Source organism: Pongo pygmaeus, chromosome 10 (genome assembly GCF_028885625.2).
Source record: "Pongo pygmaeus isolate AG05252 chromosome 10, NHGRI_mPonPyg2-v2.0_pri, whole genome shotgun sequence".
Taxonomy (NCBI): Eukaryota; Metazoa; Chordata; class Mammalia; order Primates; family Hominidae; genus Pongo; species Pongo pygmaeus.
Genome location: NC_072383.2, coordinates 28,564,808 through 28,576,828, shown reverse-complemented (window position 1 = coordinate 28,576,828; position 12,021 = coordinate 28,564,808). Strand labels below are relative to the sequence as shown.

The 12,021-nt window shown below is 37.3% G+C and overlaps 1 protein-coding gene and 1 pseudogene across 1 annotated transcript in view; both read right to left on the bottom strand.

The window, feature by feature from the left end:
• Positions 1-209: 209 nt before the first annotated feature.
• The window catches only part of SMCO2 (single-pass membrane protein with coiled-coil domains 2), a 37,913-nt gene continuing 26,101 nt past the window's right edge, over positions 210-12,021 (bottom strand). The window contains 3 exon segments of the mRNA XM_054442912.2: positions 210-472; positions 6,198-6,373; positions 7,682-7,738. Of these exon segments, the coding sequence (XP_054298887.1) occupies positions 274-472; positions 6,198-6,373; positions 7,682-7,738 (432 nt within the window). The 3' untranslated portion in view covers positions 210-273.
• LOC129009634 (arginine--tRNA ligase, cytoplasmic-like) lies at positions 3,466-5,121 on the bottom strand (annotated as a pseudogene).

The window sequence follows — 12,021 nt, the reverse complement described above, 5'->3', positions numbered from 1 at the left end:
ACCCCATGTTGGGGGAGAAGGAAGGTTAGTAGTTTGAAGAAAATGTTTTCAACAAAGTGTGGAATGATTCAAGAAGGCATTGTGATTCATAAAGGTAAAGATAAGCTGTTTTCATTTTTTTTCCGTGATCAATCAACTTCTGTGCAATTACAATGTTCTTTACAAAAACCCTGTACGTTATTTCTTGAAAAATAAGTTAGCCAGCACAATACAAGAACAGCCACAATGTTTACTGGTGAGAAAGTCAGTAGGGTGACAGTAACTTCTGTATCTTTAGGAGGGTAACAAGGCTTCCACTTCCAAATTCAAGAAAGGCTCTCTCATCTCCCGTAGGTCCCATGTGGTGCGGTACCCAAGCATTCTCAGAAGCACCCTTTCAAAGAGAAATGTAGCACCAAAAAATAGTATGTAACATAAAAGTCCAGTGATGGTGAGGACATAAAACATGATGAAAATCCTCAGTGCACGTTTCCTACAAAGAGAGAAAACATCTGTATTAACCAAATTCTGAAAATAATCACATTGATAGGCTCCTGGCACCTCCACCCAGGTAGCTGTAAAACTTCAACTAAGTAATTTTCTCTTGACTTTAGTTTACATTTGTAAAGGCAGTAGCTTGGAATGGAGGAGCACTTATTTATGTTCATGCTAGGTCTGGCATTGGAATTTCAAGATCCTACAGCCATGAAACAATCAAACCCCTGGATAGTGTGGGGTTCTTTCCTTTGAAATGTCCTTCTCACATCCTAGCAGGTTATTGCAATCTTTACCTCACTCATGAGGTATATGATGTCTCTTTTTGAGCAAATAAAGGCACAGGCAGTTAGATTTTCCCCAGGACACAAAGTATAACGTGATAAACGGGAATTCAGAGCTCTTTGCCCCAGTTTTTGTCCTGGCACCAGACTTTTATTTGTAAAATAATAGAAGCTTTTTTAAATCCTTGAGGGCCCATCCTTCTGGGTTGCACCTATGACATATTTTATTTATATGATTCTAAGTCCTTGCATTATTATTTTCTAGTTATAAATGTATTATATGTATTATATTAGGGCAGAAAATCCAGAAGAACACAAAGAAGAAATGTCATAGATCATCCAATTACCTGAGATAATTACCATCTATAATACATCAGAAGAGAAAATCTAGAGCGTAGTTATAGCTAGCCATGGATCGATTTTGTGACCTAACTCAGTGGTTTTATAAACCAGAGCCAAGTTTCTCGCCATTATCCCCACTGGCTATCACTTGGCAGTTACACACATAATTGCTTTCACTTCACACATTTATTAAAGAGCCAATGTTCTTAAGATACTCTATTAGGAAGGGGCTCAGAGAGCTGATAACAGGAAGCAGATGTGTCCTGCCTTCAAGGAGCACCAAAGGCAGATTTGTTCTTTCTTATGAAAAGAAAAACAACTCACTACGAAAACGTATCTAGTAAATAAACACTGTTCCTCCTAAATTAAAAAACCAGTCATCTTTGGAAATACTAAACCATGACATTTTCAAAGAAACACATTTTAACGTTAAGTTTTTGGAAAGTAAAACAAATTCTCTAAAGCAAAGATAATTTGGAAAACAGAGAAATGAAGAAACTATAATCTCATCACCCAAATATAACCAGACACATTTTTGATCTTTTTTTCCTCTCTTCCATTTATTCATTCATTCTTTTTATTTTGTCTTAGTTTTTAGTTTAATTTTTTCCTTATGTTTAGAATATACTCATCTAGTTTTTTCTGTTCTACGGTAAATCCTTTTGGTACAGTTAAATTCGTATTTATTTCTTGACATTAATGAATCATTTGATTTTTATTTACAAATCAGTACAAGTTTAAAAAATTTAAATTTTCTATTACTAAGCATCATATTCATTTTAAAAGGTCTAGACATTTTTCTTTGGAAAAAAATCATAGTTAACTAAAGTAAAGTATGGTTTTTCATATCACCTGTACAGAACCAAAAAAATGTGTCACTGATAATTTTATTCATTTTAGACATCCTTGGTAAAGAATAAAATATTCTTTTTTTTTGAATACTATTTATTTAATTTTCAAACCTTGCCACGTGTAAAACCTTTCATCTTTTCCAATATCTCCACATGATTTATGGTCAGTACATAGGGGATGACCATAAAGGGGATGGAAGGACTAGGGGACATTATCAATAAAAGGCCACCTTGTGAAGCTAAAACCAGCAAAAATCGATTCATAATGATTGAATTAATCCATAAGGCAAACTTCCTCAAGATGTTAGTGCATAAATATGCTGTAGTTAAACCAATATATTTCCAGTTCTCTAACAAGAGATTGGGCAAAATTTCAGGCAATCTTAATTAGAATGTAATCATGTGAGAAAAAGATGAGCAACTCAGCCTGATTATAATCCTCCCATATAACACAACAAAGCGATAAGTGAAAGGCATTCACCTATTTACTTATTCGTCTGGTTGGTTGGTTTTGAGTTATTAGTCACATACTATAAAATTCACTCTATACATTGTACAATCCAGAGGCTTTTGGTTTATTCACAAGGCTGTAAAACCATCACCACTAATTCCAGGAAATTTTTGTCACCCCAAAAAGAAACCTCATTCCCTGGAGCAGTCACCATCTCCCTATTCCCCAACACTCTGTGCCTGGCAACCATGAATCTACTTTGAATCTATATGGATTTTCCTACTTTGAACATTCATATAAATGGAATCATTTGGATATCCCTCTGTGTCTGGCTGTCTTTCACTGAGCACAATGTTTTCTAAGATCATATTATGGTATGTATCAGTACATCGTTCTTTTTTGCAGCTGAATAATACTTTGTTTTGTGGCTACACCGCATTTTGTTTTTCCATTCATCAGTTAATGGACATTTGGATTGTTTCCACTTTTTGGCTATTATGAATAACGCTGCCATGAATATTTGTGTACAGGTTTTTGTGTGGACATTTTCAATTCTTTTGAGTATATACCCAAGAGTAGAATTGTGGAATCATATGGTAATTCTATATTCAACCATTTTAGAAACTGCCAAATTGTTTTCAAAAGTGGTTGTACCATTTCGCAATCCCACCAGTGATATACGAGGGTTCCAATTTCTCCACATCCTCTCCAATGCTAGTTATTGTCTGTCTTTTTTACTGTAGTCATCTTAGTGGATGTTAAGTGGTATCCCACTGTGGTTCATTGTGGTTTTGATTTACGTTTTTTTAATGACCAATAATGCCGAACAGCTTTTCATGTGCTTGTTGACCATTTGTGTGTCTTCTTTGAAGAAATGTGTATCCAAGTCATTTGCCTGTTTTTCAAACTGGGTTGTTTATCTTTTTGTTGTTGAGTTGTAAGAGTTATTTTTTTTCACAGTTGACAAACGTTCTTGTGTTAATATAATGCTTATAAAAAAAAAAAGCAAACAATGCTAGTGACCACTGCGGTAAAAACATACAGTGTTCAAACCTAAGCAGGATTACATCCTTTAGACAGGTTTTATTCCCAGGATATAGAACCCCTCAGCCATGACAGCATCTACTGCTTCACATAGCAGCGTACATCACATGTTCACCTTCACTATCTCTCCAGTCTTGTCGGTCTTTCTCCACACAATAGCAGCTATCATAGAACTCTGTGAAAGTAGTTGCCAGCTCATATATAGAACCACAAGAACCAGAAGTAAGTCATCTAAAATCTTTTGTAGTATCTCAGGGAGACATAAAATGCAATGGCCTAGTTTCCATTCCTTCTCATGGCGCAAAATAATCTTGGTCTGTCAAGCAGCTTTTTGGAGCATCTGATCATCGATACTGGCCAGATGTGCAATAGATCTGGTTCTAGTGAAACCATGCAAAAAGTAAGCAGCTGTATTTCCTGTCATCTAGCATTCTGTCAAATGAGAAGATGTTGTCACTCAACCGGTTATGGGAAATTTCAGTTTATTTCATACAGCCATAAGCAACAGATGTCTAAGCAGCCTTCAATTCCTCTGCAGTTAAGAACTTGCTTCTTTCTTTTTCCTTCAATTTGTCCATGGATCACTTTAGTCCTTATTTCAGGTCTACGAGATGAACTGTTTCATCTGAACATATATTAAACTTCTTGTCTTCCCCTAGCAGCACACCAAATCCAGCATGGGAGACTTGAGTTATTTTAGGATCATACCAACCAATCTTTTGAGCAGCAGCAAATATTTTTTGGAAGTGCAGAGATTGTCCACTGTTCACCCAGAGATAACCATATCTTCTTTTTCCTCAAATACTTTTTGCTTAAGAGCAGCCAGATCAGATGCATCATAGTTATAACCTCCATCTGATTTTTTTTTTTTTTTTTTTTTTTTTTGAGACCAGGTCTCACTCTGTTGCCCAAACTGGAGTGCAGTGACACGATCTCGAGGCTCACCACAACCTCGACTTCCCTGGGCTCAGGTGATAGTCCCACCTCAGCCTCCCCAGTAGGTAAAACTACAGGCATATGTTCACTGAATTTTTTTTTTGTAGATACAAGTTTTCACCATGTTGCCCAGGCTGGTCTCAAACTCCTGGGGCTCAAGTGATCCACCTGCCTCAGCCTCCTGAAGTGCTTGGATTATAGGCATGAGCTACCACACCCAGCCTCCATCTGATTTTACCATGGTTAATGGTACGGAACATCCTGGAACCAGCACAAACTTTCTGCCATCATCCACTTGCACAAATCATCTATCATCAAATTCCTTTACATCATTCATCCTATCTTGATAGAAGAATTATTCTTTATCTATTAAAGAGATGTCCAGAGCATCATAGATTTTACTAAACTGTTGGCAGGAGATATCACAGATAAACTTTCAAGTTTTTATAATATCTGGGTTTTTACTCTGGAACAGAATGTCACACTGATATGCTCATTTCTTAAATTCCTCCTCAGTATCAAACCTCTTAGATTCCTTATAAAAGGCCTGAAGATTTCCAATAGGAGATGAAACTGTTAGACAAGCTGGAAATTTATCTTGCAGGTGAGCAATATGCATGTCAAACTGGGTCCCCCAATCTCCTACATGGGTTAACCTGAGCACATCGTATCCTGCAAATTCAAAGAGGCAGCACATGCTCTCTCCTATGATGGTCAACATGAGGTGGCCTGCACGCATCTGTTTGAGCATTATGAGCATCTTGTATAAGTCAAGTCCCCAAATTACGAAGACAAGATTCATGCTTTTGTGTATCCCTTGGAGTATTAGGAGAAGACAGATGTGAAACAATTTAATTTCAACAACATGCCATGGGCTTTCCGACAGGATTATGTGCAAGGTGTGCACATAAACTCTTACAACTCAAGAGCAAAAAATAAAAGAACAACCCAATTCTTTAAAATGGGCAAAGGACTTGATTGAAGACAGAGCTGAGATTCTACCTGGGTTGGTGGTTGGAGATAAAAGAATCAAAAATGTTTTCTTAGAGGAAATTACTTCTCAGGGTGTAAATGATCCTGAACAGGATCCAAAGAGCCAGAATTTGCTGGTAGTGTGTTTCCAATACTGTCCAAGGGTAAGGCATCCTGCCCAGCAAACAAAACTTTTCAAATTTCTTATGAAAAGAACATAACTGATAAGAGTGGAGGTGGTTGCCTCATCATGTATAGATACCATCTTTTAAGATTTTAGATAGATATAGATAGATTTTATAGATACATCTATAGATATGTAGATAGAAATAAATCTATATCTCTCTATACATAGATAAATCTCTATATATCTATAGAAATATATAGAGAAGCTTCTCTGTATTTGCGGCCATCATGGAAGAAAATTTAAAATTAAAGTGTTGACTTAATGTTGTTTGAAAGAGTTTTCAGGCAAAAAGGAACAGACTAACTAAAAATACAATTAACATTAATAGCCACCCACAAGAGGTCTTCAGTCATATGTCTTTGATCATGAAGATATATCTATCTATATTTAGATATATTTATCTAAAGCAAAATCTTTAGATTTATCTAAAGCAGTAAGAAAGCAATCTATATATATCGAATGCAATAGATCTTTATCTAAATAAGAAAAATCCTATGACTCCAATGAACTCCAATGACTTTTAAATAACATAGATAATTTACAAAAGAAAATAAAACAAAACATTTTAGTCAACACTTGAAAAAAATCAATCCCAGCATAATCCATACATTTTGGGGCAGTCATCCAGCCCTGAATGGCCCCTTGCTCTGACTTACCATGCTGTATTGCGGGGAGGAGACTTCTGTGCTAAAAAGGATGCTGGGGCCTGAGGAAGCAGGGCCTCCATCTCTTCCGTATCTATTTCCTCAGAACTGTGAGAGTCGGTGTCCTCTGCCTCCATTTGATACATCCTTAGCTTTGCACTCAGCAGTTCCACATTCTTGCAAAGGTCCTAAAAAAAAAAGAGCAATCAAGTACCTTAAAAAATTCTAAATGTCTCCAAGTCTTACTACAGATAACGCAGAGTGCTTTTCCTCTGGATCACATTGGGGGCCCACGTTAGAAATCACACATAGGTCCCATGAACAGATCATTGGCAGGTGCATCTTGAATAGAAGCAGACTTACACATTCACAGTGTAAGGTAGCACTATGGTAGAAAACTAAATGAAACCCACATGCTAATCTTTAACCACTAGATTATTAATGTAGGAAGATGTCCTTGTACTGAATTCCTCTACTCAATTCGTTCATCTATGCAAAGCATATTTATTGGGTGACTACTGCTAACAGGTTCTAGGATACAGTGTTAACAAAATAGACAAAGAATGCAATCTATTACAGGGGCTGGGGACAAGTGATAAACAGCTAAACACATACATACATTCTATATTACATGTTAAGATACACACTAAAGAGAAAACAAATAGGGTGTGGGAACAGAGAGTGTCTGAGGTTTGGTGATGGGGACATCTACTCGAGATAGGTGGGATAAGTTGGACTCAGAGCAGCTGACAGGTTGATACATTCATTCTTTCGTTGTCTCATTTGCCCAATCACATTTACCTCAATGTCTAAGATCTTGTGGGAGGAGTTCAAAGATGGAGTTATTTTTTGAGGTAATGGAAATTAGGAGAGGTCTCCATGAAGAGATGACCTGTGAGCTGAGCCTTGAAGAATGGGTAATATGTAGACCCGAAGGGCAAGCACCAGAAGGCAGGATGAGAAGTAGAAGTAGCATAGGGGCGAGAGCCTGGGAGTCCACTGGGATTGTGAATGTTCCGTTGGCCCAAGCAGAAGGCCAAAGGGGAGGAGGAAGGCCATAAGACTAGAAACCATCACTCTCAACAAACTAACCCAGGAACAGAAAACCAAACACTGCATGTTCTCACTCATAAGTGGGAGTTGAACAATGAAAACACATGGACACAAGGATGGGGACATCATACACCAGGGCCTGTTGAGGGGTGCAGGGCAAGGGGAGGGATAGTATTAGCAGAAATACCTAATGTAGATAACAGGTTGATGGATGCAGCAAACCACCATGGGACATGTATACCTATGTAACAAACCTGCATGTTCTGCATATGTAACCCAGAACTTAAAGTATAATAATAATAATAATAATAAATTAAATGAAATGAAAAAGAAAGAGACTAGTATGCGGTGCACCGTCACATTCTAGGCAATGAATGACCCCTGTATTTAGACATAAATTATCTGATTTTATCATTGTTTGAATTGTGTAACTGAAATCTTACCTCCAGCCTTTCCATGACTTTCTTCTTTAATTCATAAACTTCATTGCAAGCATTCACCTAAAAAGACATCCATAATTCTGGGTAAAATGAAACTTATATTTTTCTGGTTTGTACAATAAAATCTCAATTATTTTGACAAATCTTATAAAATGCTTCACTGAAGTTTACTTTTACTCTGTAAACTTCTTCCTCTTAGAGCAAATTCATAGTGTAATCATAAATTGCAGACTGTAAGTGGTATAACCATAAGATTAACAAGATTATTTTCAATACTTTAGAAGTATGCATTTACACAATAGCAGTTAATAATAAATCATGCTTCTCTCTTCATTACGCCTTCCTTGCCCCTTAGAAAACTTCTACCAGGACACAAGTTGAAGAAACATAGTTATGTTTCTGAGAAAATATTTCTTTTAAATATTTAAAATTTTAGAATTTGTGAATGTAAGTCATTATGTCAGATTGAATATTCAGGCTGGACGGCTTTGCAAAAGAGCTGTCCACAAAAAGGTCTGGTTCTTCTTCTCTTCCCATGTCTCCTATAGGTTGCCAGGTAGAGACAACAGATGGTTTTGGCTGGTTTCTGTCAGTAAGCACAAGACATGGGCTGAAAGCAAACCATCACCTTCTGAGACGTGAACGCCAATTGCACGTGTCACAAGTAAAGAATGCTTTTAAAGGTTTTAAATTAATCATCCACTAAGAGACGTTCAGGATACCCTGAAAAGCAGAGATATAGCAGGAAAAAGAGTATACTAGGATTCAAGAAAAATGAGTTCTAAAGATGACACTTATAGAAATTAATTTTTTTTTTCTTTTTTTTTTGAGACAAGGTCTCACTCTGACATCCAGGCTGGAGTGCAGTGGTGTGATCATGGCTCACTGCAGCCTCCACCTCCCCAGGCTCATGCGATCTTCCCACTTCAGTCTCCTGAGTAGTTGGGACTACAGGCATGTGCCACCATGCCCAGCTAGGTTTGTATTTTTTGTAGAGATGAGGTTTCTTTCTCTTTTTTTTTAACTTTTATTTTAGGTTTAGGAGTACATGTGAAGGTTTGTTACACAGGTAAACTTATGTCATGGGGGTTTGCTGTACAGATTATTTCATCACCCAGGAATTAAGCCCAGTAACCAACAGTTACCCTTTCTCTTCTTCTCTTTCCTCCTACCCTCCACCCTCAAGTAGACCTCAGTGTCTGTTTCCTTCTTTGTGTTCATAAATTCTCATCATTTGGCTCCCACCTATAAGTGAGAAAATGTGGTATTGATTTTCTCTTCCTGAGTTAGTTTGCTGAGGATGACAACCTCCGGTTCCATCCATGTTCCCACAAAAGACATGATCTCGTTCTTTTTTATGGATGCACAGTATTCCATGGTATATATGTATCACATTTTCTTTATCCCATCTGTCATTGACGGGCATTTAGGTTGATTCTATGTCTTTGCTATTGCGAATAGTGCTTCAGTGAACATTCACGTTCATGTGTCTTTATGGTAGAATGATTTATATTCCTCTGGGTATATACACAATAATGGGATTGCTGGGTTGACTGGTAGTTCTGCTTTTAGCTCTTTGAGGAATCGCCACACTGCTTTCTACAACAGTTGAACTAATTTATACTCCCACCAACAGTGTATAAGTGTTCCCTTTTCTCCACAACCTGGCCAACATCTGTTATTTTTTGACTTTTTAATAATAGTCATTCTGACCAGTGTGGGAGATGATATCTCATTGTGGTTTTGATTTGCATTTCTCTAATAATCAGTGACATTGAGCTTTTTTTTTTCAAATGTTTCTTGGCCGCATGTATGTCTTCTTTTGAAAAGTAAAGACAGGGCTTCACCATGTTGCCCAGGCTGGTCTTGAACTCCTGGGCTCAAGCAATCAACCCGTCTTGGCCTCCCAAAGTGCTAGGATTACAGGCGTGAGCCACCGTGCCAAGCCTCAGAAATAGATGCTTAAAGAAGTACTTGCAAGAGCAATCAAGGCATGGATTTTTGAGGCATAGTTTGTAATGGCAAACATTGATTATAAAGTACCAAATAGCCAACAAAATAAAATTCATAAATTCAAATATCAAGCCCTGCATTATATAGGAGTGGGAAAAAAAGTAAAATAACATCTACTAGCATAGAAAATTGTTGAAGAAAATATGCTAAGTGCCATAGCAGTTGCAAAACAATATGTATAATACAATCCCATCAAAACAACAATGTGTAAATACATGTATAAAAATTTGGAAGAATATAAATATACTAAAACGTTCATTGTGTTTGTCTTTAAGGGAGGAGGAGATTTTTCATTTTTATATGAAATAATTTCATAATGTTTTAATTGTTAAAATAAGCATGCAACCAGCCACAGTGGCTCATGCCTGTCATCCCAAAACTTGGGAGGCCGAGATGGGAGAATCGCTTGAGGTCCGGAGTTCAAGACCAGCCTGGCCAACATGGTGAAACCCCATCTCTACAAAAAATACAAAAAAAAAAATTAGCCAGCTGTGGTGGTGTGCCCCTGTAGTCCCAGCTACTGGGCAGACTGAGGCATGAGAATCACTTGAACCCAGGAGGCAGAGGTTGCGGTGAGCCAAGATGGCGCCACTGTCTTCCAACATGGGCAACAGAATGAGACTATCTCAAAAAAAAAAAAAGATCTATCTATATAAAAAATACATTATATATATGCATAACGACCACATCCTATGTAAGTGGCCATTGTGCTAGGCATCATACTAGTTAGATATAAGTAACAAGAATATTTATCCTTAAGTAGCTTATAGGTGAATTAGAGAATATACAGTATAGCTATTTTTTAACATTTTTTATTCATCACCAGTCCCTGAATTGGGTGGTTTAATTATTTAGAGAGGAGCTGTGCTGTGACAATCAACTTTTATTTGGTATCCTAGTTTATTTACAGAGTAAACATCTTCATACAGCACTTATCAAAGATAACTGGGACAAGGTCAGTCTCTGAATGAAAGCCCAGAAATTCACATGGAAATTTTAGAAAGTTTCATGGCTTGGGGGCTCAATATTAGGCCAACTAACACCCAAAGGCCACCTCAAAGTCCTTTCTGTAGCTTGAAGTTCTTTCAAATACTTTCATTTCTGTTTTGCTTTTTTAAAAAATAATTTCACCAATTTTCCCTCCTTCCCTTTTCATGCCTTTCTTAGTTATTCCATTTCTTTATGAAGAATAAGTGAGCCAATATATGTGATATTATTTTAATTTTATTAACTAATTTCTCCTTTAATTTTCCCACATTTTATTTGCTATTCCTGTATCTATTTCTAACAATCTTCACTTTTCCCTTCACCAGAATAAGCCTACAGCCATTGCTACTAACTTTGCTTCTGTAACAATTTTACCTATTTATTTATTTTGTTGTTTTTGTTGTTTGCCGGTTGGTTGGTTTGTTGAGGCAGTGTCTCACTCGGTTGCCCAGGCTGGAGTGCGTTGGTTGGTTTGTTGAGGCAGTGTCTCACTCGGTTGCCCAGGCTGGAGTGCAGTGGCTCACTGATCATGGCTCACTGCAGCCTTGACCTCCTGAGTCCAGAAGGTGATCCTCCCACCTCAGCCTCCTAAGTAGCTGGGACTACAGGCATGCACCACCATGCCTGGCTAATTTTTTAAATTTTTTGTGGAGATGGAGGTCTCACTATGTTGCCGTGGCTGGTCTCAAACTCCGGGCCTCAAGTGATCCTCCTCCCTTGGCCTCCCAAAGTGCTGGGGTTACAGGTGTGAGTCACCAATTCAACCAACAATTACATTTAAAGCTTCACCTTTAGATATATTACCGCATTTGTTTTTCTGTAGCCTTTTCTATCAGACTGTAGGCTTCTTGAGACAGAACTCGTGCCATTTTTTTTGAAGACACATTTATTGAGATATAACTTACATACAGTAAAACTCACTTTTTAAAGTATACAGTTCTATGAATTTTGATAAATGCATACTGTTGTGTAATAACCACTACAAGAAGATATAGAATATTTCCATCAGCCCCTAAATTTCCTTATACCCCTTTGTCAATCCCTGTCCCCCTTCCTCCACTAAACCTGGGTAACTAACTGCTAATCTATTTTCTGTTCCTACAATTTTGCCTTTTTCAGAGTTACATAAACAGAAGCACAAAGTACATAAGTAGTCTTCTGAATCTGGCTTCTTTCACTTGGTGTAATGCATGTGATTCATTCATGTTGTTGGGTCAATCAGAAGTTTGTTCCTTTTTATTGCTGAGTAGTATTCCATCACGTACATGTACTGCAGTTTATCCAAATGACAACTGGCGGATATTTGAATTGTTTCTAGTTTTTAAGTTTGTGCTTGGTTTTTT